At 54.9% G+C, this 26839-nt stretch overlaps 1 protein-coding gene across 1 annotated transcript; it reads left to right on the top strand.

The window, feature by feature from the left end:
• Nucleotides 1-209: 209 nt before the first annotated feature.
• EFNB1 (ephrin B1) lies at nt 210-13144 on the top strand. The gene is made up of 5 exons (XM_059050615.2): nt 210-1160; nt 9655-9932; nt 10706-10798; nt 11010-11138; nt 11301-13144. The coding sequence occupies exons 1-5, from the start codon at nt 1033-1035 to the stop codon at nt 11711-11713; spliced, it is 1041 nt and encodes a 346-aa protein (XP_058906598.1). The 5' UTR covers nt 210-1032; the 3' UTR covers nt 11714-13144.
• Nucleotides 13145-26839: the final 13695 nt, after the last annotated feature.

Below are 26839 nucleotides of genomic sequence, written 5' to 3'. Positions count from 1 at the left end.
GACAGCTCTAGAGGAGCGCCAACTTCCCACGGGCTGAGCGCTGTGGGAACAGGACTAGGCAGGACCCATCCCTAACCGCAGGAGCCGCACACTCAGATTGGTGCCATCGAGAGCGCGGCGTCCTTAAGAGCTCCCTAAAACCCCGCCTCCTTCCTGTTCTGGGGGCGTGGTGCAGGGCAAGGACCCCGTGACGGAGCTTGCTATTGGCTAAGATGCGTAGGGTTGGCTTTGCGTACGCCTGAGCAGGGGAGTAGACAGCTCAGCGGCCGCGGAGGGAGTCTATGCGCGCTGGTCAGCAGTGGGAGGTGTGTGAGCCTCGCACTGACCGTAGAGCCTCGGGCGCAATCGCCAGGGAGCTAGGACTCGGTGACTGGGCTGCCGGGCCACCCGGCCTAGGCTTCAGAGGCGCAAACTGATGGGACTAGCTCGCTCGGCAGTGTCTCCGCGCTCTTCTAAGTACACTGAGCGGGCCCCGCGCTGAAGTCGAAGCTGTCGGGGGGCGCGCAGCCCGGAGTCCCAGTGTGGCCTGGAGGAACGGAGCCCGTGCCAGGGCGGCCCGGTCGGGAGCCCCCGGACCGAGCTCGTGTGGTGGGGAGACTCCCACTTCTTCCCAGGGGTGCCGATCCCGGGACGGTCGAGGCGTCCGGGCGGCCACCGAGTCCCCAGCGGTGAGACCCCGTCGGGGAGAGGACGCGCAGTCCCGAACAGTCTCGGGGAGCCGAGCGGAATCGGACGGGATCACCCGGGGGCGCAGAGCCCCCGTCGTGCTTCGTGCGGAGGAGAGGCCAGTGGAGCGAGCCCTCGCAGGCCACAGCTCATGCTCGGGTTGGGGGCGGCTGCCCAGTGAGTCCTCCTGGCCGGCGGGGCGGAGAAGAGCGACACCAAAGCCGGCGGGAGGGGAGCACTTCAAGGCCGGCGGCTGCGGAGGATGGGCGCCTGAGCGTCTCGGAGCGCAGCGCGGCACGGGAAGGCGAGGCCAGCTTTGCTGAGGAGGCGCCAGGGGATCCCGAAGTGCAGCCTGCCCCAGGGAAGATGGCCCGGCCTGGCCAGCGTTGGCTCGGCAAGTGGCTTGTGGCGATGGTCGTGTTGGCGCTGTGCCGGCTCGCCACCCCGCTGGCCAAGAATCTAGAGCCCGTGTCCTGGAGCTCCCTCAACCCCAAGTGAGTAACTTATCTGCTCTGGTCCCTGGCGGTGGGAGGCACTCCTTCGGGGTGAGGCCGTGCGCCCCCGAGCGCCTGTGGGAAGGTGTTCGGAGGAGGAGAGGCGCCCCATTTTGTCTATGGCTTTTTCGAGTGTGTTTCCCTGCGGGCGGGCGGGGAAGGGTGCGGTGGGGTTGGGTGAGGGCACTTGGCTGGGCTGTGACCCCTGAGCTTCCCGGCCCTCTCCTCCGCAAGTCCCGGATCAAGTCGAGATTGTCGCGCCGGGCGGAGCTGGGAGTCTGAGCGCCCTTGAGCGCACCGGAGAGCTGGGTCGGGGAGAGAAAGCAGCCCCCTCTGGGGCCCCTGGAAACGTGGCGGTTTTCGCCAAGAGCCGCTGGGGGCGGGGGGGTGGGCGAGCTTGACCTGGGCGGGGGAAGAGGCCGGAACACAGGTTCCCCGTTTGTTTGCTGTGAAGGGACCGTGGCGCGGGACTTCGCGCTTGGGGCGGGTGGCAGTGCCCGTATCTCCATTCGGGCTTCTCCCATTTTCATTTCTCTTTCTTCCCAGTTTGCTTCCCTAGCTTTTCGCTTTGCCATCTCTTCTAGCCAACCCCCCCACCACCACTTTCTCCCTGCTGGGTCCGTGGAAGGGCGGGCGCCGCTCCCAGGCTCACAAAGGCGGCGGGTGGAGAGGGGCGGAGTGGGAGAGAGGTTTTGTTGGGGGGGGTGTCGATCCAGCGCTCGTCGGGGGTCCAATGGAGCCGGCGGCAGAGCTTCCAGTGCTGGCCAGGGTGGAGAGTGGCGGCCGAGGTGGCGAGGGAAGTGGGTGGCAAGCGAAGGATTCCTGCCCAGGCGGGTCCCACTGTCCCCCACCACCACCCTCTGTCCTCAGATTGGGGAGTTGTGCTTAGCTTTCCCAAAGGGGTTGGGGAGGCAGCTATGTAGAGGATATCCTTTCTTTTCTCCCTCCTCCTTCCCCTTCACAATTCTCCCCCACCTCCCAACAACACACACACCTTTCAGGGCGGTGGCTCAGTGGTTTCTGGGCTGTTAGTGGGGAGTCGCTGGATTGTGTAGTGACCTCTGGACCTTTTTCTCTTTTGGCATCCAGGACTCAGGTTGGAACCCAGGGTCAAAATTGCTCTTCCTTCTTGTTTTCTGGAGGTTCCAGCAGTGTGTGGACACCCCACTTAGTGGGAAACTGGGGGCCCTTGGCCTGCCCTCTGTGCTGTATGATTCCTGTATCTGGAATCTCTTCCTGTCCACTCTTAAGGGCTCCCGCTAACTTCCCGAGCTCCTGCCAGTTTTGACCTCTTAGGTTCCAGGGGCCATGCACCTCTCAGTCCTGGAGTGGGAGAGGGCGGCTTCTTTAGTTCTCTTCTCCTTAGGTTAAGGTAGGGTTCTATTTATTGGTTAGTGGGATGTCTAAACCAGGGTCAGGGTACAAAGAAAGGGATTGACAATGATTTTTCCTTAACCCAGAAGCCAAACTGGGCCCAGTGCTCTCCTAACAGCAGGGACTCAAAATGGTCTGGGGGCCTGGGGCTGCTCAGACCAAGGAGAAAGGCTGTGAAGTGCCCAGTTCCCTCCTGTAAAAGTGGAGGCTGGAAATGCTCTCTCTTGAGCTAGGAGAGCTGAAATCAGCCTGGGGTAGCCCATCATAGGGGCTCATGGGAGTGACCTAATTGCTCTCTCGGGTCTCTAACCAGAGATAGCAGGCAGCTCCACAGCTGGAAAGGAGCCCTCCTGCAGAGTGAGGTGGGGGGTGGCTGGGAGAAACAAGATCTCCCTGAGCTTCACCCTTTTTGTGTCTTGAGGCCTGAGTGCTCTGGAACGGTTTGCAGGTTTTTGAGATCTGCCCCACTCCCTGATCCACTTCAGGCTGAGGGCAGGCATCCTGGGGGTGGTGGGGGTGGTGGCTGAGGCCCCAGTAGGACTTGCACGAATTCCATCCTGTAATTGAGCAGATCCTGGGACTGGTGGGGGACTGATCCTGGTGCCCCTGCGCGCACCCCCCCCAAGAGTTCCATCTATGCTCAGGGGTCTGGAATGCAGCCTGTCTGTGTGTGTTGGCATGGGTTTGGGGGGGCAGGAGGACAGGAGGAAGGCACTGCCCTCAGCTTCACTCTGAGCTCGGGGGGCTGTCTCTGCCACTGCGCCCAAGCCTGGGACTGCCACAGCCTTTCAAATCAACGGTCTTTTTCTGTCTGTCTCTCCCTCTTTGCCTCCTGCCCGACTTCTCCCTCTCAGGCCCTTGTCGGTTCGCCCTCTCACATCCTGTGTGAGCCGCGTTCACCTCCCCTCTCCAGCTCTGCTTGCCCGCTCTCCCTCTTTCTCACACTCCCTCTCACTCTTAGTCACTCTCTGCCTCTTTTTCTCGAGTCCTTTTGTTTCTCGCACATGCCCGTGCTCTCTCCCTCACAGGCTCATTTTCTCTCTTCCCTCCCTTTTCCTCCCAGCTTTTGGTCTCTCGCCTCAGTCCTGTCAGGAGCTGGCACCCCCCCCCCAAATCTCCCAGCGCCTATAAACCCTGCTTAATTGCTTCCTCCTTGGTAAAAAATCAAAATAAAGAAGTGGTGGGGCTGGGGGTATGTTTCCAGGTTCCAGGGTATGGGCAGCCCCAGCCCTGACCAGGAGAGGGGAGCCGGAAGGGCTGACTCCAGACTCCCAGCCTCTTTCCCAAGTTGGTGCTGTGGCCTTCCAGGGTGGAAGTCCCTGGGTGGCAAGAGCTTGGCCCCTTGTCAGATTTGCCCAATAAGTGTAGGGTGGGAAGGTGGGTCTGGGCCCGTTAGAGGTTGGGAGGAACCAGAGTACATGTGCATGCTTGTGGGGGGTGGGGGGCTGTGATGGAAGGTCCCAGGGCAGCCCCCTCCTTCAGCCTCCTCCCCTGAGAACTTGGGGCAGCCGGCAGGCCTCATACTTGAGTCCTCAGCCAAGTCCAGCTGCTGCAGTTCAGTCTCTCAGTCCCATTCTGACCCTTTCCTGCCCCCCGCTCAGGTTCCTCCACCTCCAGAGAGTGGGAATGTGCCTGAGATCATATTACACCTTCCCTGCAAGGGGCGGGGGTGGGGGCTTCAGCTTGGCATCCAGGACTCTTGACTCCATCGAGCTTGGGTGGGGGCAGCTGCAGACCCCAACCCAGGCTTGCCTGCTACAAGCCAAAGTGTTGGTCCCAGCCCCCTCACAGCTGTTCCAGCTCACAGTCCTGGGGAGGCCAGCTCAGGGGGCCCCTTTCCGGGGTGGCTAGGGACCTGACCTCTTCTACTCTGTGGCTGATTGGCCACAGGTGGGGGCCTGAAAGTGATGGGAAGCCAGCAGCTCCTCTAAAGTTCCCTGTTCCCCTCCCTCCTTCCCCCAACCCCAGGCAGCCAGACCTGGGGCAAGAAGGGGCTGGTGAGGCTGGACTGGAGGCTGAATCCAGGGTTCCCTTTCTCCCCTCAGGCTCTCCACTGCCTCACCAGCTATGATGGATGGGGATGAGTGGGCCCTAGATACTACTGTACATCACTGTTTTCTGGTGTTGGGAGTATGGAGTGGGTGGGCCAGCCAGGAGGCCACTGGTTGCCATGGGAACAGTAGGTTTGGGGGGAGGGTCCACCCTGTGATTATTAGGGGAGCTGAGGTAAGGGGATGCTCACCAGCCATATTCTGGGTTCCTTGCCCTGGGCTCTGTAGCAGCCCCTCCTGGGTGGGTTTTCATTGTAGTTGTTTTGGGTGGCGGTGCTAGCAGCCTGGAGTGTAGTAAGCTCGTTCAGCTTCTTCTAAATGGTACTATGCTTGGTGTGCTAACTAACAGTTGGGCAGTACCGTGCTACCTCCAAAGCATCCTCAGATATGAACTCATTGGATGTTCCCAACAGCCCTGGGAAGTTGGAGTTGCCCATTTTCCAGATGAGGAGGCATTTGCCCGGAAAAGGAAAATGACTTGTTTAAAGTCAGTCAGCTCGTAGTGGGGAGAGCTGTGCCTTGTGCCATTCTTTCCACACCATCCCACTGCCTTGGAATCTGGGAGAGACTGGGTTTCGGAGGAGGCGCTGGCTTTTGCCCCTGGCTTTCCCTCTCATCTCACAGGTGTGTGTGCATCTGTCCTTGTGACTCAGGCCCTGCCCACGTGGGATGAGCAGTGCTCCAGCTTCCTCATTTGATGTTGCTAGGCCTACCTCTGAGGGCAGCTTGCTCGAGGTGACCTGATCTAGAGGCAGCCAGCTCGATGCCTGGCACTCTCCCTCCCGGGCTCTGAATAGCAGCCTTGGTTCCTCTCTGGGCCAGGAATCTCACTGCCTCTCAGGGACCCCACAGAAAGCAGACAACAAGGAAGGGGCTGTTAAGCCCTCAGTGGGCCCTAGCATTGGCCAGGTGGGGCAGAGGGGAGGCGTAGTTCAGTGTAGGTGGGGGGTGACTTCCTCTGGGGCTCTCCTGGCTTCCCTGCCTCCGACAGTGCTGTGTGTGTGCCAGGACCCAGCTGCTGTTCCTGCTCACCCACGCCTGGGCGGGCACTGCTGGGACATGCCAGGCCTGCTCCTGCTGCCTCGGGGGCTGGGTGGAGCTGGGGGAGTGAAAGAGGAGCCTTTAATTTGGGGGATCCCCACCCTTGCTGGGATGAGAGTACACCTGAGCTCCAGCTTGGGGTCTGTCCTCCACTGGTCCTGCTACCCTGGGGTGCAGGCGCAGTGGTGCCAGAGTCACTGAATCAAAGCTGTGGCTAGAGTCTTCTACCAAACCTGGGCTGGCATGGCCCAGGACCAGGCTCTTCCTTTGGCCACTTTCTGACCACAAGTCCCTAGGGCCTGAGGGAAGGATGAGAGGGAAGGAAGTGTGGTGGAACGTGGGCAGCTTTCTAGGCATGACCCCCACAGCTCCAAAATCTCTCTGCTATAGATTGTCTGTGTATGGATGGATAGGGGCTTAACTGGACAAAGAAGCAGGGGGGGCAGTGGGCCTCTGACCAGCACTGGCCACTACCCCAGACCCTCAGGCTTCTTCTCTCCCAGGATTCTTTTCAGCAGTCATGGTGATACTTCTAAGCTCAGCAGGCAGGCTCGGGGAGAGACTTGGGCTAGCATAGAGGGGAAGAGGCAGGCCACAGACAGGAGACTGAATGCCCAGGCTGCCTCCCCTAAGTCCTTTTACTCCCTGGGGTGGCTCCCTGGGGTCCCGGGGGCTATCAGAGGCTAAGGAGGGAAGGCCACAGGGGTTACCATGGCGACCTGCTGCAGGCTTCCTACTGGGCCATGTCAATCCCCTTATTTTCCAGAAAAGGGCTTTGTCTGGGGGTGGCCCCAGGCAGGAAAGCTTGGTTTGATAATGGGGGGAGTAGTAGTTTTTGAAAACTGGGGGATAAAGAGTTTAACTAGGTACTCACTTCCTCCTCTCCGCCCCTACTCGTAACCTGGTGGGTACGAGGGGAGACCTGCAGGGTCCCCACTGTACAGGATGACTAGCGTCGTACCTGACCTTCAGCTTCACTCTCACAGGCTGCATACCCACACCTCGTGGCCCCTCACCACTTTCTGGGGCTTCTCACAGGCCCAGAAGCACTTTTCTCAGTGGTGGGGAAGAAGCTGAGAAGGTACCATCATGGGGGACCAGGGTCAGGGAAGGAGGGTCTCATTAGGCTCCTTTCCCTTCTGTACTTTAGGGGAAGGTGAGTTTCCCTCTGCCAGCTGCTATGCAAATGAACTCATGAATATTTATGACTTCTGTTCACTGAGGTTGACGAGAGTCTGAGGGGTGTTGGGGGCAATAGTCCTCTCTCCTCCTCCTTCCCCACCCACTATGTAGACATCTGTTTCTTCGGTTGTCTCTGGGTTCCAGGGCTCCAGAACCTAAATGGTGATGGGAGACTGCTCAGAGTAGACAAGACTCCCTGGTGAGTAAAGCAGGCCAAGTGGTTAGAAAAGTGAGCTGGCCTGTACCCCTTTGTGTGCCCTCTACCTGCTGTCATCTCCAGGTACGGTCTTATGGAGATGCAGCTGTATGAGGATTCAGTCAATGTTTAAGGTACTCTTAGACTCCTAGGGGTTAACATCCTGGGTGAGTTTAGGCTCCTTGGGTTGGCTTTGAGCACCCCTCTTCAACAGGAACATTCATCTGGTTACTCATTCCCTCACATGAGGAGCCTGGACTCAGTAGATCTCGAAGGTTCCTTCTATCTCTAAGATGTTAGAAGTTGTCTAATCCTACTGCCTGGATGGAACCAGTATGAAGATTGGAAAGTGAAAAATGCCTTAGGAATTATAGAGGCTTTGGTGAAACTTCTTGGCTTTTTGTGGCGCATGGAGTTGTGGGCGTTTTCTCTCAAATGTTTGTGTGGGCCTCCATCCCATGCCTGCTTCCTTTCTGGCCTTCTGGAGTGTGGTAAAGCTAGGTACTAAGGTGGGTGAGACCTTCTTGTTGTTGCTTTTACCCTCCTGCACAGAAGGATGGCAGGTCCCAGCTTAGTGGAGCTTCCCTGGACATGGAGAGAGGGCTGCTGTTCTTCATCCACTTCATCTACTTGGTCTAGTTCCCTTAGTCACCTCCCTGGGTATCATTTCTCTCCATCCGGTGAGGATACTGAGCTCCCAGGAGGCCCTTGTGCCTTGTAGCCCCCACTGTGGAATGGGCCATCAGGGACTAGAACCATGTCCTTCCACCATTAGCTTCATTCCCTTGAAGCACCACCTTCGGCCCTTCATTGTCCTTTCTGCTAGAGAGTCTGTCCCCCACTGGATGAAACCCACACTGCTTGTTGTGACCCTGACCTTTCAGTCTGGCCCCAGCTGAGCTTTACCCCCTCTTCTTCTGCTCGTCTCTACCCATCACTGGGCCAGTCACTGGCCTGGGTTTTGTGTCCCAACCACTGCTGTCTGCTCTTGCTGGATGTTGACTTCTTATTCCTCCCCCAGGACCCGCTTTCATCCCATTCATTCTGTGGGACCATTTCTGACTGTCCTGTCAGATGAGCTGACTCCTTCCTCTCTCTGCCTCCAGCCCTTACCTTTTGAGCCAGCATCCTCTCACATAGCCACCAGATAGCCTGGTGCTATCCATTTGCTGCAGCGTGGGCCATTTACTTTTCTGAACCACACCAGACAGTAAAGTCCTTGAGGATGGAGCTGTATCATCTTTTCCTCTTTCCCACCCAAGAAACAAGACTGGGCTCATAGGTCCTTGGTGTTAGTGTCTGGCCTCCTGCCTCTTGGCAGACCACGCTATTTCTAAGCAGGAATCATGGTTGAGTGCCAACTATGTGCTCTATACATGCCATCATGCCTCCCCTCCACCATCCTTGGAGGAGGGGCTCTTCCCACCCCCCAGTTTATAAGTGAGGACACTGAAAGATAGGGAGATCAGGCAGCTCATCCAAGGTCACAGAGCTAGTAAGGGCCACCATCTATCTGATTCCAAAGTCTGTCTTCTTTCTCCTACATTGTACTGACTTGCTCCCAGGCTCAGAAATGGCCAAGAGCGCTTACTGTGTTTAGGCAAGGACAGGATGATATTAATCGGTGGCCCCAGGCAGCTGCCCTCCCCCTGCTATTTCCCAGTGCCTGGCCTTGTGGATTAGAAGACGAACCTAGCTCGGGAGGCATTTGTCCGTCTCCTCTCAGGATGGGGAGCAGAGGCTGTGTGTGTGTGTGTGTGTGTGTGTGTGTGTGTGTGTGTGTGTGTTGGGAGTGGATTAGAAGGCAGATGAGCGAGGTTCCTGGGGCCCTGTCTTATATGATCTGTTGTTCCTGCTCAGGCCTCTTCTCCCCTTTCTCTGTTATCCTTTGCAGTGAGACTGGCCAGATTTGGGGATTCAGGCTTTTGCATTATGGGGGTGGGATGAGTCCTGGTAGGATGCCAGGCAGTGGGAGTGGGGAGTAGAGAGAGCTGTGTGGAGCTGTACCTGGTTGGAGACTGTGCCCATTATCCCTTGGCTCTAGGCAAGGCCTGTTCCTATCTCCCCATCATGCCCAAGATTAGCAAGGATGGGGGAGAAGGCATGGGGCCAAGATAGGTTGTGCACCCCCAGCCGTTGGCTGGGAGCTGTGGAGGTGATTTCTAGGGCTCGTTGTGTGTGTGCTTCTGTGTGCATGTCTGTGCTCATGAGCGCATATACACGCGTGTGTGCTGGGGTCTGGTAGCAGAGGCTATGAAGGAATGTGAGTATGTTGGGGGTGCGAGGAGGACAGGGCTGCCACATCCAGGCAACCCAAGCCTGACATCTAGGTGCCCAGCCCATCTGCCACGTCAGCCCCCCTGCGGAAATGCCACATTAGGACAAAGGGCTCCCCCAGCTAGGCAGTGCCCCACCCTGCCGAGCAGTCAAAACCTGGCAGCCTTGCCCATGGGCCACCCCTTCCACACCCTGCTGGCAGTATGGTTCTCTTTCCCCACCCCCAGCATAAGGATGGAAAAAGGACAGAATGCCTGTCCTCGCCATCTCCACCCAGTGTGCCCAGACTGGCCGTCACTGTCTGCTCCCCTGGTTCTGGGGATGGCCTGAGACCCCCAACCCTGAGGCTAACCATCTCTTCCCTCTTGGGCAGGTTCCTGAGTGGGAAGGGCCTGGTGATCTACCCAAAGATTGGAGACAAGCTGGACATCATCTGCCCCCGAGCAGAAGCGGGGCGGCCCTATGAGTACTACAAGCTGTATCTGGTGCGGCCTGAGCAGGCAGCTGCCTGCAGCACCGTGCTCGACCCCAACGTGCTGGTCACCTGCAATAGGCCAGAGCAGGAAATCCGTTTCACCATCAAGTTCCAGGAGTTCAGCCCCAACTACATGGGCCTGGAGTTCAAGAAGCACCACGATTACTATATTACCTGTGAGTCCCTTCCCACCACATGGTTCTTTCCTGTCCTGTAGCAGTGGGAACTTCTGAGTAGTGCAATGAGACTGCAAACAGTTCAGGCCCAGCCTGATCCAGTCCCCTTCGAAGATTGGCATGCTCTCCTCCTAGCCTGGCCTTGGAATTCTGGCCCCAGCATTTACCAAGGGGCCTGCTGCCAGCTCTCCCTGGCTCTAGGAGTTGGGTGGGAGAGGACTCTGATTCGTGGTGCTCTCTCTCTTATTTTCTTTGCCCACCTAAGATCTAATCTTGGGAATGGCAGAATTGGCAGAGCTTCAGCCTTTCTCTTCATGGGAAACTGAGACCCCAGGAGGTGAAGGGGCTTCTTGCCCTAGATCACACAGGGAGTTAGGGGGCGGATTGGGTTTCCAACCCAGTTCTCCTGACACCTAATCTAGGATTCCTTCTAGTCTGTGGAGAAGCCTTCCTCACCATGCCAGTTCTAATTGCTTGGCCTCTGAGCAACATCACCCAATGAGGAGACACATGTAGCTTCCACTGAGAAAGAAGGGCCAAGGCCTTCTTTGGCCTTGGTCACGATAGGGGAGCAGCATCCTCGTGGGAGGGGCTAGTTCCTAGACTCTGTTCCTAGTGGGAGGAGAGAAGTAGAAAGGTTCATGGGTGGGTGGGAGCTGCTTGCAACTCCCTGGTTCCCAGTTCTATTCTTAAGGGCTTAGACATCACTAGGGCTTCTGGATAATGCTGGCAGACCTCTTCCTCCTCCTGACTGCTCTGGCCTCTTGCTGCAGCTACATCCAATGGGAGCCTGGAGGGACTGGAGAACCGGGAGGGAGGTGTGTGCCGCACACGCACCATGAAGATTGTCATGAAGGTTGGGCAAGGTGAGCACCCAAGCCGAGGGCTCCTCAGCTAGGCTTTTGCAACAGATACCCCTCACTGGGGGGGGGGGATGGGGTGTAGTGGCAGAGGGGGCAGTAGGGGTAGGGGATCTAAGGTTCAGTATCTGGGCCATTCTTGGCCGGTGGGTGCTATGTAACTGAGGCACCTAGGCTGCCGGAGTTCCCCCTTCACTTGTTCTCTCCCCACCCCCAGACCCCAATGCTGTGACGCCCGAGCAGCTGACTACCAGCCGGCCCAGCAAGGAGGCAGACAACACTATCAAGATGGCTACACAGGCCCCTGGTGGTCGGGGCTCCCTGGGTGACTCTGATGGCAAGCATGGTGAGTGTATGGGAGTCTCCCAGAGGGCAGAAGCCATTGCTCGGCTGCCCTTTCAGGCCGTAGCTCTGAAGGAAGGCAGGGCGTGGCCCGAGATCTGCCATGTGTCCCTGGGACCCCTGGCTGACCTTCTTCCCCTCCCTTCCCTCCTTCCCCCATCCACAGAGACTGTGAACCAGGATGAGAAAAGTGGCCCCAGTGGGAGTGGAGGCAGCAGCGGGGACCCCGACAGCTTCTTCAACTCCAAGGTGGCATTGTTTGCAGCCGTGGGCGCCGGCTGCGTCATCTTCCTGCTCATCATCATCTTCCTGACCGTCTTGCTGCTGAAGCTGCGCAAGCGGCACCGCAAGCACACGCAGCAGCGGGCGCCCGCCCTCTCGCTCAGCACCCTGGCCAGTCCTAAGGGGGGCAGTGGCACGGCGGGCACCGAGCCCAGCGACATCATCATTCCCTTACGGACTACAGAGAACAACTACTGCCCCCACTATGAGAAGGTGAGTGGGGACTACGGGCACCCTGTCTACATCGTCCAGGAGATGCCGCCCCAGAGCCCCGCGAACATCTACTACAAGGTCTGAGGGCCCTGGCAGCCTCGGCCCCGAGGGACAGTCGGCCGGGACTGCACCTCTCCATCCTCACCCACGTCCCTCCCCTTGCCAGCTGTGCCCATCTTTGTATTTAGTTTTGTAGTTTCTTGGCTTTTATAATCCCCCTTTTGCCCCTCCCCCTGGGCTTCAGAGGGGGGTGCTTGTGCCCCCAGCCCCCATGCTCTTGTGCCTTCCCCCTCTGGCCAGGCCTTTGGGCTCTGCGGGGGCACCCCTTCTTGGAGGGCAGGGTCAGACGCTGATGGACAGCAGGCAGGGAGACGCCCCCCTGGCCCTGTGCCCCCTCACCCCCTTTCTCCCTTCCCAGGACTTCTTGTCCACTATCATCACTGTTTTTAATGTTTTTGTGTTCATTTTTTTAGCTGTCAACTCATTTTCATCTGTTTTCTTTTTTTTTTTTTGAAGAAAAATGGAAAAGGCAGCCCCTCCCCAGGTTTTCTGAGCCCAGCATTCCGTAGTATCAGGGGCCTGGGGGCAGGATGTGGCCAGCCAGGAAGCATAGGATGGCATTTCTTTTATAAACTCGTTGGCATATTTTTTGGGGGTAGGGGACAGGCCAGGACTGTTCTTGCCCACGAGGGAAGGACAAGAGTGCCATTGGGCAAGGTGTCTCACCCTCCCCCACAGACCCTCCTCCTACAGTGCTGATCTTGGCAATGGGGTAGTGGCTGCCACCCTTCCACCAAAAAAAAAAAATACCTTCCTGTGGGATACTTGGGCATATCCTGCCTCCCTCACTCTCACGGTTATTAATGTCTTAATTGGCTGTTGCCTGGGGAACAGGAGAGCTGCTGCAGGCAGATGACCTCATGGGGGGTGGAGGGAGGTGAGGTGCCCAGGTGGCTATTTGCCCTGCAGAGCTGGGAGTTCCCCCCTCTCCGCTCTGCCCTGTTCTCCCCTCACCTTTGGCATCCTTCAGCCTGGTGGGGAAACAGAGGCCCAGGGCGGAGAACTAAGCGGGTATAAGGCCAGGTAGCCTGCTTCTTTTCTGGGCTCTAGCTCAGGTGGGTGCCCCCCTAACCCAGCTCCCGCTAGCCCCCCAATCTTGGGCTGGGGCTTGGAAAGAGGAAGAGGCTTGCCTAGGGCTGGGCCAGCACGCCGTGCACTTTGACCCCGGCTCCTTGCCAGCACGGCTGCTAACAGACTGCCACTAGCAAGCGCCTTGCAGGCACTCCCAGAGTGGCCATGGAAGGAGCTGGGCCTCCCACCATCCACTTCCACACTGCCTCCTGGCCTGCTGCCCACCCCACTGCCAGGTGGGAGAGGGAGCGGAACAGCCAGCCCCTTCCAGGTGGCAGTCGAAAGGTTTTTTTTTGTTTTTGTTTCTGTTGCCATTTGTGTAAATACTAGTCTTTTTTGAAAAAAAAATAATGTAAAGATGTTTTGTATAAACTCTGAATTATTTTCTTGTTGCTTTTTTCTTAGAAAAAAATGAGAACTAAAAAAAAAAAAAATTAACCACATGGAGAAATGGGTGTAAAATGGTGTCGTGATGTTGAGGAATGAAGTGTGAGTGTATGAGTGAGTATATGAGTGAGAGAGAGAGAGAGAGAGAGAGAGAGAGAGAGAGAGAGAGACAGAGACAGAGAGACAGAGAGACAGAGAGACAGAGAGAGACAGACAGACAGAGAGAGAGACAGAGAGACAGAGAGGGAGCGAGAGAGAGAGCGCGTGTGTGTGATTTTCATGTGCCCCAAACACTGGTGATCTGGGCTGGTATGGGAAGATGGTGGCTGTCCTAGTGGAGCAAGATGTTGCAAATGCTCTGTGCCCTTCTTCGTCACAAGGTCTTCTACCCTCTTGTTCTGCTGGACCCTGTGACCATATCCCCCTGTCTGTCCTGTCACCACTGTGGCATAGGCCACGGGCATCTGCCCCGTCTGGCACTAGGCTCAGCTAGAGAGAGTAGATGGGGGAGGAGGTGTTCCCATGGGGACCTGGGTGTGTCCACAAGTACTGCCACCACCTCGCTGGGGCTAGATCTGGGACCTGCTGGCAGGCCCAGCCCTGCCCTGCCTCAAGACACCTGGAGGTGGCTAGAAATAACTTCCCAAGAGCTGGGCCTCAGCTGTGGCCCGCTGGGTAATGAGGCTGCTTCAGGCTGTCCAGTTCGCTTCTTAGCCAGAAGAGCTTTCCTTCTCCTGCACACCAGAGCTCTCTCCATGGCACACTTGGGGACTTCTGGCTGACAAAGCCCTCAAGCTAGAGCAGCCCTGAGCACACAAGCATCTGAGCATCTCCCTCCTGCAGGCTGATGGTCTGAGAGTGGAGTGAGTGCCCTGAAGAGGGTTTGGCCTCATTCCCACAGCAGAGACACAGGCTGGCAAGGCCCGGAGCAGCCCGCAGGTCTTCTGGGCAGGGGACTCCCTCCTTATGGAGATGGCTGAGACAGATGTCAGGAGAGGAGGACAAGTGGGATCCCAGCAGCTAAAAATGGGTAAGAAGGCACTAGAGGAAAGGAGGAGGAGGAAGGAAGGGGAGGGTTAGTTAGTGATCCAGAGCAGGAAGCCCCAGCGCACCAGCCAAGGAGCAGGCAGGGCTGTGAGGGAAGTGGGAAGCGCATGGAGGAGGCAAGGGAGGAAAGTCACGGGACGTGCAGGGTGAAAGGGAGGGAGGCTGGCTGGAGCAGGCAGGGCTGGGCCGGGCTGGGGTGCTCCCGAAGCCAGCTGGGGCAGAGGCTGTTTATTTGGTTTCTCATTAACCAAAGGAAGTGCCTGGATCAGATGGGGCCTCTGCTGCTTGACTGCCTGCCCAGAGCAGGGGCCCCTGCCTGGGCCAGGGGTCTCTACTCAGGGCTGGTTCAGGCCAGATTGATGTCTCTAACTGAGGGGGAGCCTGATCTGGGTTGGGTAGAGCCCTTCCCACACATCACAAATGAGTGTCCTTGGGTGGTCCCCCGCCCAGCCCAGGACACGGCTGCCCCCACCCTCTCAGTGGAGGATCGAGTTTCTGGGGGCCCCTTGGGAGTAGCTGTGAGGAGTGTGAAGTAAAATCTCTGGGAGATGGCAAAGCAAAGTATAGGACAGCCTGTCCAACAGCCCAGAAGGTTTGTGACTGCTGTTGTCACTTGCCCTGGCCTGGGCACCGTGGCTGCTGCTGGTCTGAGCTCCGTGGCTGCTGTGCTGGCCACACAGCACTGCCCAGTAGCCCCTTGTGGCAGTGTCCTTCACCCGGCCAGTGCCTGCCACTTAAAAATAAAAACACTTTTACACATATTATCTCACTGACTTTCATAAACTTCCCTGTGAGGGTAGACAGTGGGGAATTCTTTGCCCCATATTTGAGATGAGGAAACAGACCCACTGCAAGGGGCAATGACTTGCCCAAGAACACACAAGTGAATGCAAGCACGAGGCTTTAAGTCCAGGTCTTTTTACTATACCATGAGCAAACAGAAGTTGCTAGAGGGTGAGTCTCCTCTGCCCCACCCCCCTGCTCCTTGCCCCATCTTGGGTGAGACTGAGCATGGGTGCTTCCTTGGGGCTCTTGAGGAATGGGAGTCATCACCCCCCCACATTCCCTTAGCCTCTGTGTGGGTCAGGAACGGACCAAGCTTAGCTAGCTGGGGGCAGGGGTTGTGAGCCTCCTGTGGTAGGGCCCCAGACTGGCCCCACCCTCAGCTCTCCTTCCTGTCCCAGCTGGGCCCAAACTCCTGGTGAGTCAGGGATAGAGGATGCTTCCCAGGTGAGGGTGGAGCTGCCTCACTTCCTCCACAGGCTGAGCCCAGATCACCAACGAAGCCAAGTGGAGCGGGTGCTAACCAGGCCTCAGTTTCCCTGAAGGGATAGGCCTTGTGGAGCTGGAAGGCCGGGGCTCTTGGAACTAATTGCGCTGATCCATTTTAAGCTCCCAGGAGGCCTCCCTGAGGCACCAGGGATGTGGATGGCCTGGCACCCTCTAGGCAGGGGCATGAGGGTGAGCTGAAGAACTCAAGAAAAGACCTGGCTCTACTGGGACCATCCTAAGTTGGGCCCTGCTGAGCCAGCGGCCCTTTGGCCACCTGGCATCAATCACTCTCAGAAATCCGGCCCGCCTGCCTGGCCTCCTGTCCTGCCCGGGCACGTCACAGTCCCACTGACACCCCAGCTGAGTCAGCCCCAGCCTGCCAGGGGACCCTCCTCGCCCATCTGCTGCCGGCCTCCTGTACAGCTGGCCATTGGATCTGGGGGGCTGGGGCCTCAGCTGGTGCTTGTTAGGTTGACTCCCCCTTTGGGAGGCTGCTGAGGGGGAGACCAACCCCCACCCAGGACGGGGGTCATGGAGCCCAAACTGAAAGCAATTTAAGGGCATGGGGGGGTACAGTAATTACAGGTTTTGTTTCCAGTGGTTAATTATCCAGCTGGCAAAGAGAAAGGCAAGAGGGAAAGCTGGGGGTGGGGGGAATAAGGAATTCTTGAAGGGATAGGGAAGAGCAGGAGGAGTTTGCCACGGGGGCCTTTTGATACAGGGGGAAAAGCCCTGTGCTGAGAAGCTGGAGCCCAGGGCCTGTCCCAGCTCTACCGTGACTTTTTGACCAGGTGCAAGCAGGTCCCTGCCTCTTTGGGCCTCAACATCCCTGTCTGGGTAATGAGGAGTGGGATTAGATTTCTTCAATTCTTCAGAGAATATTTACTGAGCACCTACTATATGCCAGTCAGCAATCTGGGCACTGAACAGGATAGTCAAGGTCCCTGCTCCCAGGGACCTCACATTCTAGACTGGCCTTTAAGTGCCTGGTTAGCTCTTAAAGTTCTTGTGTGGTGATGTGAGAGGCAGAATGGAGGATACACAGATGAAAAGCTTGGGTACTAAACTTAGCCTTCCATTTGTTCATTCATCCATCTTTTTTAAACAAGTGTTGAATGCCTGGCACCAATAAGTGGTAGCTGTTGCTTCTCTTGCGAGGTGTGGAGTGGGCATTTGGACTCTGGGGCTGGACTTCCCAGGGATCCTTCTTGGTTTGAGAGTGGCCCCCGAGCCCTGGCTGTTCCCATCATCACTGACCAAAGCTGGCCTTTTACAGAGTTCCTAAACATCCTCATCAGAAGTTATCTTGAGGCCTCAATCCCAGTCTGCCTCCCCCAGCCCCAGTCCCACCTGGACTGGGGGCTGGGCAAAATATACCCATGATAAACACCTCCCATAGCCAAAGTAGAAGAGGTGTGTGTCCTCAGCCCTTACCTACCCCTGTGGCCCCATGGGCTGGTCTCTCTCAGCCTCCTCAGGAGCAGTGGGTAAAGACCTGGTTTCTGACCAGGGCTCTAGGAAGGAGCTCCAGGTGGCTCCTTTGCTTCCAGGGTACCAGGAGCAGCCAAGGAGACCGTGGAAGCCACCCTGCACCAGGGCCTTTCCACCAGCTGGATTCTGTGGGGAAGAGCCCTTGTTCTCAGGGGGGACTGGCTGGTGGCCTCCCTTGCTGCCCTCATGCCTGTTCAGTAGAATCTGAGAGGTCAGAGGCCAGGAAATGGTAGAGCTAGGACTTTCCTGAGACATCCTTTCCAGAGCAAACCCCTTATGGGGAAACTGAGACCCAGATACCGGAAGGGACTTAAAGGCACACAGGGAGTGCTGACAGAGCCACCTCTCTTTCCTCACAGGCCACAGCTGTGAGCCCTTTTTGCACACAGCTGCTTTGTTCTCCCAGAATCCCCAGGAGTTTGTGTGAGTGAACCTAACAAACATATATATATATATATATACACACACAGTATTTATATTGACAAACTATGTAAGTTTATACAAAGCAATTACCAAAAGGTCACAATATAAACCTGAGGAAAATATGGTCCTGGGAGGTTTAGGCCTGGTAAGAGCAGACCCGGAAAAGCAAATGCGCTGATAGTTTGTCCCCCTCCCTGGGGCCCCTCTCCTGTGGCACCTCACGCAGCTCTGAAGTCACTCCTCGACACAACAGCTTGGAGGTCTCTGTAGGGGCCAGACCCAGGACTGGGCATCTCGAGCTTGGGTCCCTAAAGGTCTCGGGATTCACCCTTCCCTGGGAACCCAAGGTGGTGGTCCAGCCTCCCTTGCACACCTCCAGGGCTTCCCTCCCTCCCTCCCCCACCCAGGCAGCGGGCCTTTCTGGACAGCCTGACAGTTAGCTGTCCTTGCCCTGTCTTCAGCCCCCCTGCACACACTAATAGCCATGGCAGTAACATGCTTTCACATGCAAATTGCTATGGAATTCTCAGCCCCTGCCGGTGCCCCAGCCCCCAACGCCTCCCCCTGGGCAGATTCAGAGAAGAGAATGGAATCTTTCAAGCTGTTAGGGCGTTTAGAGACCTTCTAGTCCAGCCCCCTAGTTGGATGGATGGGAAAACTGAGGCCCAGAGAAGGGAAGAAGGAACTGGCCAGAGTCACACAGAGAGTTTACCGGGACTGGCCCTCACCCAGGTCTTGTGACTTTCAGCCCATTGCCTCTTCACATTACCTCACAGCCTCCCAATCCCCCTTCTCCCACCCCACCCCCACACCCATCCAGGGCTGTTGATTGTGGGCTCTGGGATCCCTCCCTCTAGCACAGACACTCATCCAAGACACCCCTCAGTGGAGCCTGGGAGCGTGGAATCCAGAAAAGAAAAGGCCAGAGGTGTCTATGACTTAGAGGCACTGCCCAGGGAAGGGAGCCTTTCTCCTTTCAAAGAGGCAACAGGCAGGATTTGCTCTCTTCTCTCTCTGTGCACAGCCCCCTCCAGTCCCCGATCCTGGCCAAACTGCTCTCATCCCCCACAGCAGTCCTGCCAAGCCATGCTAAGCCTTCTCCTGGGCTCTAGCCCCACAGATCTTCCCAGCTTTGTGTAACATCACTCTGCTGGAGTTGCCACCAGCAAAGCCTGGGCCCTGGGAGGCCCTGGGAGGCCCCAGGAACCCAGATCCCATCTGGGGTATGGAAAAACCTTCCTTCTCTTCAGTTCAGCTGAAACAAGATCGGAATTTTCTGAATTGAACTTTACAAGGAAATGAAAATAAACACCAAAGGGGGAAACGAGACCAGTTTACAGAGCACAGGTGTCTGCTCCCAGCTCAGCTGAGGTCTTGCCACAGATGGGCCTGAGCTAGAAACTTCTGGGTTATCCTTCAGTTCTGCCTCTGCAGCATCTCTTGACTCTGTCCACTTCTGACCACCCCCAATGCCACCACTCCAGTTCTCCTGCCAGGACTATGGCAATCGCCTCCCAACTGCTCTCCCTGCCTCCATCTGTCCCTCTCTCTTGCAAAACAGCAGCCAAAGTGATTTTTCCCAAACTCCATCCTGATCTTGTCATCTCAGTTTCCATTTCACATTGTCAATCACCCCTCAACTCCTCATCATGGCAGTCAGGGCCCTGGGTGATCTGGCCCCTGCCCACCTCTTAAGTTTCTCACCTCAACCCCTCCACACCACATTCAACTTACACCCCAATCACACAAGCCTATTCACGGGTCCCTGACCAGCACAGGCACCCTTAAGTCTCTGAGTCTTTCAATTTGCACTTCCATCAGCCAGAAATGCCCATCCCCTTGCCCCTGGCCTGCAGACTCTTATGCATCCTTCATGGACTCTTCTGACCCTCAAATCCAGGCAAAGTTGGTACTCTCTTCTCAGCTCTTGCAGTGCTTCTGCTTATACTATGTGCCTGTGTCTGTTTTCCCCAATAGGTTGGGAGTTTCTGGAGAGCAGGAACTGTGCCTCATTCACCTCTGTGTCTTACCTAGAGTGGGGCCCAGAACAGACCTGAGCACAGAGCAGTATCAATGAACCTTTGAAACATCTGTCCACTTGAATGGGCTGGAACATCATCCCAGGGCTCTGTCTCTGCCCTCTCTACCTGCTCACATTACTGTCCAGCCAATCGGCAGAGTCAACGCCTTATTATATTACCCTACAATAAATGCAAACATTTATTGAGTACTTACTATGGGCCAGGCACCGTGCTCAAAACCTAGTCACATACATTGTTCCACGGACACCGCAAGTCTCATGAGCCTCGTAAGGGAGGTCCTTATCTGAGGTAGAACCACTATTAGCCGTTTTACAGAAGAGGAAATGGAGGCTCAGAGAGGGAAAGTACCTTGCCCATGGGCACACGGCTAGGAAGTTGCAGAGCAAGGGTTTGAAATCAAGAAGCCTGAATCCAGAGTCCAAACGCTTAGGTACTTTGCCACTTGAGGGGCGTGAGGTGGTGGTGCCAGCATGGGGATAGAGTGAGGTGGGGTCCTGTGGCCTGCACCCCTGATGTCAGCCACATGGCTTCAGGGGCTGTCTAATATGGTAGTTCAGAGCCCAGACTCTGGTATCAGGCTGCCAGGGTTTACATCCCAGCTTTACCACTTTCTAGCTCTGAATTCTTGAGCAAGTCATTTAAACTCCTCTGTGTTCCTGGTTTCTTCTTCCATAAGATGGGGCTGAGAGTAGCAGCCATCTCATGAGACTGCAGTGAGAATGAAGTGAATGCACACACAGGAAGCCCTGAGAACAGGGCCCTGGGGATTGCTCAGTACATGGCATTGGCTAGCTTCTGAGTTCGGAGGCAGCCTTTCTTCCTATCACCCAGCCAAAAGCAGCCAAGACCACTCCAGGCTGGTCTCTGAGTGGCCACTTTAATCGGAGGCTCAGTGACCAGAGATTCTCTGGCCTCAGCCTCAGCCTCAGCCTGGGTCACTATGGCCCCAGTGAAAGTCCAGCAGTCAGTGGGGTGGGGGAGCCTCCTTGATTCCTGGAGCTGAACTGCCTGGGCTCTTTCCATGCTTTTTGTCTGGGGTCCCTGTGGTCAGGTGACCTTCAGAGCCAGGGCAGCTGTGCTGCCCCTCCTCTCCATTCTTTCCCTCATTCCCTGCATCTCAAGCTCAAGCCCCCAGGGCTTGGCTGGCCTGGCCTTGACTCCTGTAAGCCAAAGGGGAGGAACACCCAGTCTGCTGTGCCCCCACAGGAGCTTGGAGTCAGAGTCGGAAGCCCTCCGTTTGAGGCTTGACTCTGCCACTCATACTTGAATAAGTCATCTCTTCTCTTGAGGCCTGGGTTTCTTCTTCATTTATTGGGAACAGAATGACGTAAGCAAAACTGCTTTGTAAAAAGCAGCAAGTATACCTTGATGCAAAGAGCTACCACTTCCCATCAGAATGTGTGTTCCTTTGGGGCAGTGAACCTGGCACTCAGTAAAGAGCTGATAAACGCATGAATAAGTGAGTGTCTCTCCCACCCAGAATCCATGCTCAACCCCAGCCAGGCTCCAGCAGCCAGAGGCCCAGATCCGAAGCAGAGACACTGGAGCTTCCAGGTACTGTTGGAAAGAAAGATGCTACACTAAATGGCTTCTTTCTACACTCATTAGGCTGGTGATGTTTAAGCTGGTACAGCCTCTCTGGAAGGCCACTTAGGTAACAATATATATAAATTATATATCACATATATTATATATGATATATATAATATATGATTTATTATATATAATGTATAATATATGTATAATATATATCATATATATGAAATTCTATTTATGTGTGTGTATATATATATATATATATATATATATATATATATATATATATATCTCAAGAGTCTAAAATGGTACCCTTTTACTGGGTTCTTCACCTCTCAGTAACTCAGTTTCCTCATCTGTAAAGTGGGACTGCTGATACTACCAATGGCGTTGGGTCATTGAGAAGATGCCACGAGATAAGACATGGAAACGCTTAGCACAGGGCCCAGCACGTCATGACCGCTCAGTCAACACTATTTTTACAATTACTATCTCCATGTGCGATAGTTACATGACTGCCTCTGTCACTACCATGATGTCTTGAAGGGTAAGGACTATATTCTCTTTTTTTTTTCTTTCTGAACCTCCAGGGCCCGGTACAGAGCTTGGCACATAGTAGGTGCTGAGTGAGTTTGGTGAAAAGAAATTTAGTCCAAAGTCCTCAATATGGGGAAGAGGCAGCCAAGGCCCAGGAGAGGGCAAGGCAAGATCTGGACCTAGAACTCAGGTCTTCTGTCTTCAAATTGTGGTCCCTTGGGGACTTGGGGGTACAGTTGAGGATTGGGACAACCACCCAGATTCCTTGAGCTGAACTGCCTGGGCTGTTTCTGTACTTTGGGTCTGGGGTCCCTGTGGTCAGAGTATCTCCAGGGCTGGGGCAGTTGTGCTGCCCCTCCTCCCCATTCTTGCCCTCATTTCCTCCATCTCAAGCTCTAGCCTGGCCCAGCCAAACAGGAAGATTCATTAACCGTCTAAATATACAGAGCCCAGGGGCCATGTGCAGCCTGCAACAGAGCTGGGGTCCCAGCAGGGCCAGAGGCTGAGGCAGTGGTGCTGGCTGCTGCAGGCTGACTGGGAGGGGTCCTGGCGAGGGAGAAACCCCAGGAACAGCTAATGTGATGATTGATGGGGAGGTGAGTGAAGCCAGGCCAGCGCCAGGCCCCAGATCCCTCAGTCTCTAGTCCCCTTCATAGCCACCTATCCCTGCACCCCACTATCCCCACCCGCCAGGTCCAAGCCTGGTCCCCACAACCAGTTTTGGTACCATCCCCCTTCCTGCACTCCCCAACTCTTCAGTCTGGGTCCCTGAGCCCTCAGAAGTATGGAGCCTAAGAGGTGGGTGACCAGGAGTGGGGGTGGGTTTCCCCAAGCTCCTGCCTGCTTATTATTTTAAGGGCTATTTCTCTAATCAAAACTCCCCAATTACCCAAGGGCCCCTCTGATTAATATTCCACGATAACAGGAACAGGTCACATCTGGCTGCAGGAGCTGGAATTCGACACTCCAGGAGCCCCATGATTGGTCTGCAGGAAGAATAATAAACTTCCTTTCTCCTGCCCCCCTTTCCCTTCCTTCCCACCCAGAGGCTCCTCTTTTCTTCCATCTCCCCTTCCCCAGACCCTGTCTGCACCTCTCCATCCCCATCCAAGCTCCCTGCTTTGCCCTCTGTCCACCTCCCCAGTCTTGGGCAGCCTCCTGGCCATTACCAGCCCCTGCTGGGCTAGGCTGGCTCTTTGGCCCAGGAACATTTTACGCTGAGATGCGGCAGGCTGAGCAGGGAGGGTGATGTCTGAGGTATTGTGGGTTCTCTGAATATATCACCTCATCAAATCCTCATTACCATTATCCTATGAGGAGGTGGTTTTATCCCTGTTTTTTGATGGGCGTGGTATGTCTGAGAAGCCACAGGACTTGTCCAGCGTCACAGGCTTTAAGTGACAGCTCTGGGGTTTCAAACTCAGCTTTCTGCTTCCAAGGGTCCTCTTCTCTCCACCCCTCACCTTGATCTGCTGAGGACAGTGTCAGTCCCTGGATGCTTGGATGGAGATGTGACCCACCGATAGGGCACAGTGTGATGGATTTTTAGGCAGAAATGAGCTGAGACCTTTTAGTTGAATCTCACAGTCCAGAGAGGAGAAAACGCTTGCCCACATCCATATGGGAAAGTGGCAGTGAATATGGGACTTGGCCACAGGTCTTCTAGCCCTCAGATGAAAACCCCTTCTATTTGCCATCTTGCAGACAGCTCCGAGTAAGAGTGGTTTCCCACCACATCTACATGCAAGAGACTGCTGGATGCAATGCCCCTCTGACCTGACCCGCAGACACCCACACATGGCACAGCTGCTTGTGTTTGTTCAGACTTCACCCAGGAGCCTGGGCAGAAAGAGCTCTCTGCCAGGAGCTGGGGTGGGGACGGCAGGGATAGGGGTTGGGGTCAATGCTGGGGGCCAGAAAGGATTTGCCTTCAGCCAGCCCTACCCTAGGGAAAGGTGTGTGGACCTCTGGCAGCTGCTTCCTCCCTTGCCACTGTGATTCTCAGTAGCCAGGAGGAGGGGCAGGCCCTTAGGTGTCAGGGACACAATCCTCCCCCATTCTCTGTCCCTCCTCCCAGCGGCGGGACACAGGCTTGATCAGTGCCTGAGAGCAGTTTGGCTTTGCTGAGGAGGGGCAGGCCAGTGAAGTGTGTCCCTCTCCCCTCACACTTCCACCTGGCCCTTTCCTCCCCTTCTCCCCTCTCTCCTAGATCCTCTGGCATGCACCTTCGCTTGACGCTGTTCAGAAACACCCTGGAGCCAACTTTCCAGTTCATCACTGGGTAAACCAAGGGCCCTGGATAAGGAGACTAAGGCTTTGATTCAGTTAGTGGCCCCTGGCTCCAACAGCTCTTCCCATCCCCTCTATCTCCTGGCTGGACAGTCCTGGCCAGAGGGCTAACATGTGGGGCTACTCCGTCTTCACATCTCGTCCCATGGCGGGGTCTGAGACCCACTGTATTTTATAGGGAGTCATGAGGCTTCTGGGACACAACTACCTCAAGACTAATGGACGCCTAGACAGGACTTGTGAGATCTTGAGCACTCCCTGTACAGCAGGGGCCCGTGTCATCCCTCCGTCTCTGCTATCTCCCTGTCACTGTCCTTAGTGCCCTAGCCCCCCAGCCTCTCACTCAGTCCCCTGCCTCTGCCTCCTCCCTAGTCCCACATTGCCTTCATCCTCTACACTGAAGCCTGCCTGACCTTCAGTTCCAGATCCAATTACAGAGCTTCTCTATGCCTCAGCTTCCTCCTCTGTAAGATGGGAATAAAAATCAGACCTGTCTCGTGGGGTTGTGAGGAAGAGCTGAGAGCATGCACATAAAGCACATAGGATCATGCCTGGAGCAGAGGAAGCCCTCTGTCATCATCCAATCTGCTAATAATGAAAAAAGCTAACACCAAGTAAGGGGTTGCTGTGTGCCAGGCACTTTTCTAAGCATTTCATGTGTGAGAGTTTATTTAATCTCCAGTGCAGTTTTCCATGGTAAGTATTGCTACTATCATTCCCATTTCACAGATGGATATGCTGAGGCACGCCGATGTTATGCAACTTGCCAAAGCTCACATTTGCCAGTACCCTGTTGAGCAAGCATTTGAAACCATATAGTCTGATTCCAGAGTTTGACCTCACCCACTTGGCCATTTTGCCTCCCTAGAAAGTCTGTGACTCCCCAGTACCTACAGGATAAAGTCTAAATTCCTTAAGCTGCCACTCGAGGCTCTCCCACCCCTCCTCCTCCTCACACTACAAATCACCTTGAGAATGGAACACCATAAGAATTCACCTGCTTTCAAGCCCTGGCTTAGACAGTTTCCCCAACTCTGAATGACCTCTCCCCACAACAACCAAAAAAAAAAAAACAAAACAAAAAAACATCCCTGCATGTCCATACACACAAATCCCACCTCTCCGGGTGTTTAACTCATCTCCAAAAGCCAATGGGTTCAAAGTAAGCACCTGGAGGGGCGGGGTTTGTGTGTGTATGTGTGGGGTAGAGTTGGGGGGGAGAAGGTTTAGAGGGACATTTCAGGTCTGACCACACTCATGAGGCTAAATGGGGCCTTAGAGGTGCCCTGAGCCATTGGTCCTTAACCATTTTACCATCTAGGACTGTCCTTTTGAATTATTCCTCTGCATTCCTCTCTTCCCCCTGTGCTCAATCTGAAGGCTTTGAAAGACCTTGTCTACCAAACACTCTGCATTTAAAAAATATACAACAGAACAAGCAGGGAAGGCTGGTCTCCTGGGAAATCAGATACCACATTTGAGAGGTATATGGATTTTACCTTCTCCCCTGACCCCGCTTTTTCTGAACCTGAGTTTGAATGACTCGATGCGACTTCTGGGCAAACCAGATGCTGGGGCTCGGCACCCTGCAAATGAGAACAGAAAGATCAGTCTTTTTCTCTCTGCTGTTGGTATGGTTTTATTGTCATGGCCTAGGACTGACTGCAACAGACAATTGATCCTACTGTCCAATTATTGTCAGAAAGCAGGCCTAAGATCAAACTACTCGAAAACCCAGATCATCAGCATTGGCAGACAGCCCCTGGAATCCAATTGGTTTCTCTCCAATGATGTAATACAACAGGTCAAATCATTCAGTTACCTGGGGGTGCAATTTGCAACTAATTCATCTTGGAGGGTTCACCAGGAAGCTATATTGCCTAAATTAGATGTTCTCAGGGTGTTTTATTGAGAGTTTTTAAATGGCCACAGAGGCAATTGGTAACGCCTGCTTTGAAAATGTTCCAGACAGAGACGGCTGCAGGCCTGGCTCCGTGGCGGAGAACTTTGCACATTGGAGGGGATTCAGAACTCTTTTCAGGGGAACGCTGCCCTCACCCATAGGAACCTTCTGGGCCTTTCTATGAGAATCACTCTTAGGCCCTCTTGATCCATCTAAGCCCTCCCATCTGCTGGGCTCTCTGAACAAGCATGGGGCTCTGCCCAGCATCACCGACTCACCACTGTGGCACTCTGAGATCCCTCCAGATAACTCAGCCTTGAAGCCCCTGATGCCCCAGCCTTATCAAGAGCTCATTCCGGAGAACTAATATTTATGGTGGGCTGTCTACAGAGCAGACTGTCCACCTATCTTCTGGAGTCTTTTATTATCCTTAGCTTAAGGCAGCTCATCAGAGGGCTGGGTATTGGGAGAGTAACACTGGGGTCTTTCCGGAGAGAGGAGAGTATAGTGATTATGAATTTGGTTCTGGTAACAGACAGACCTGGGTTTGCATCTAGCCCTACCACTTCCTGCCTGTGTGTCCTTGGGCAAGTGATTTCACCAGATGCTGTTTCCTCATCTGTAAAGTGGGGATAATAACAACACTCACCTGCTGAGTTGATTTGGGGGGGATTATATGCCTGGCACATAGTAAATTGTGTCTATTATTGTTTATTTTTATTCTTGGAGAACTGCCCCGGGTCCTCATAACAGGTAGCTGGAGGGAGCATTGTGAGAAAGTCAGCCTGGTCCTCTTTGGCTTCAGGGATGTTGTTAAGGACACAGGGTGGTCGCTTCTCCCAGGATCTTCTTTGTGAAGGGCCAAGGGAAAGATGTGATTTCTTTTCTGACCAGGGAAAGCCATGCTTCCCTGGAACACTTGGTTCATTTTTATGTTACAGATGCTGTGAAGCTTATAGTTGATGACTTTTCCCTCTTTTATGTGGCTACCAGGGGAGCTGAGAGCCAAATGCAGACTCTAGTAACTATAGAAATTTAGAGAAGGCATTTTATGTGTGTGTTAATCTTACTTCTGGCTTTATTATTTTCCTGCCTCATTTTTCTTTATCTTGATTTCTCTCAAGTACACATTTTATCATTTTCTACTTTATG

Source organism: Kogia breviceps, chromosome X, assembly GCF_026419965.1.
Source record: "Kogia breviceps isolate mKogBre1 chromosome X, mKogBre1 haplotype 1, whole genome shotgun sequence".
NCBI lineage: Eukaryota > Metazoa > Chordata > Mammalia > Artiodactyla > Physeteridae > Kogia > Kogia breviceps.
This window is presented reverse-complemented; position numbering and strand designations above follow the sequence as displayed.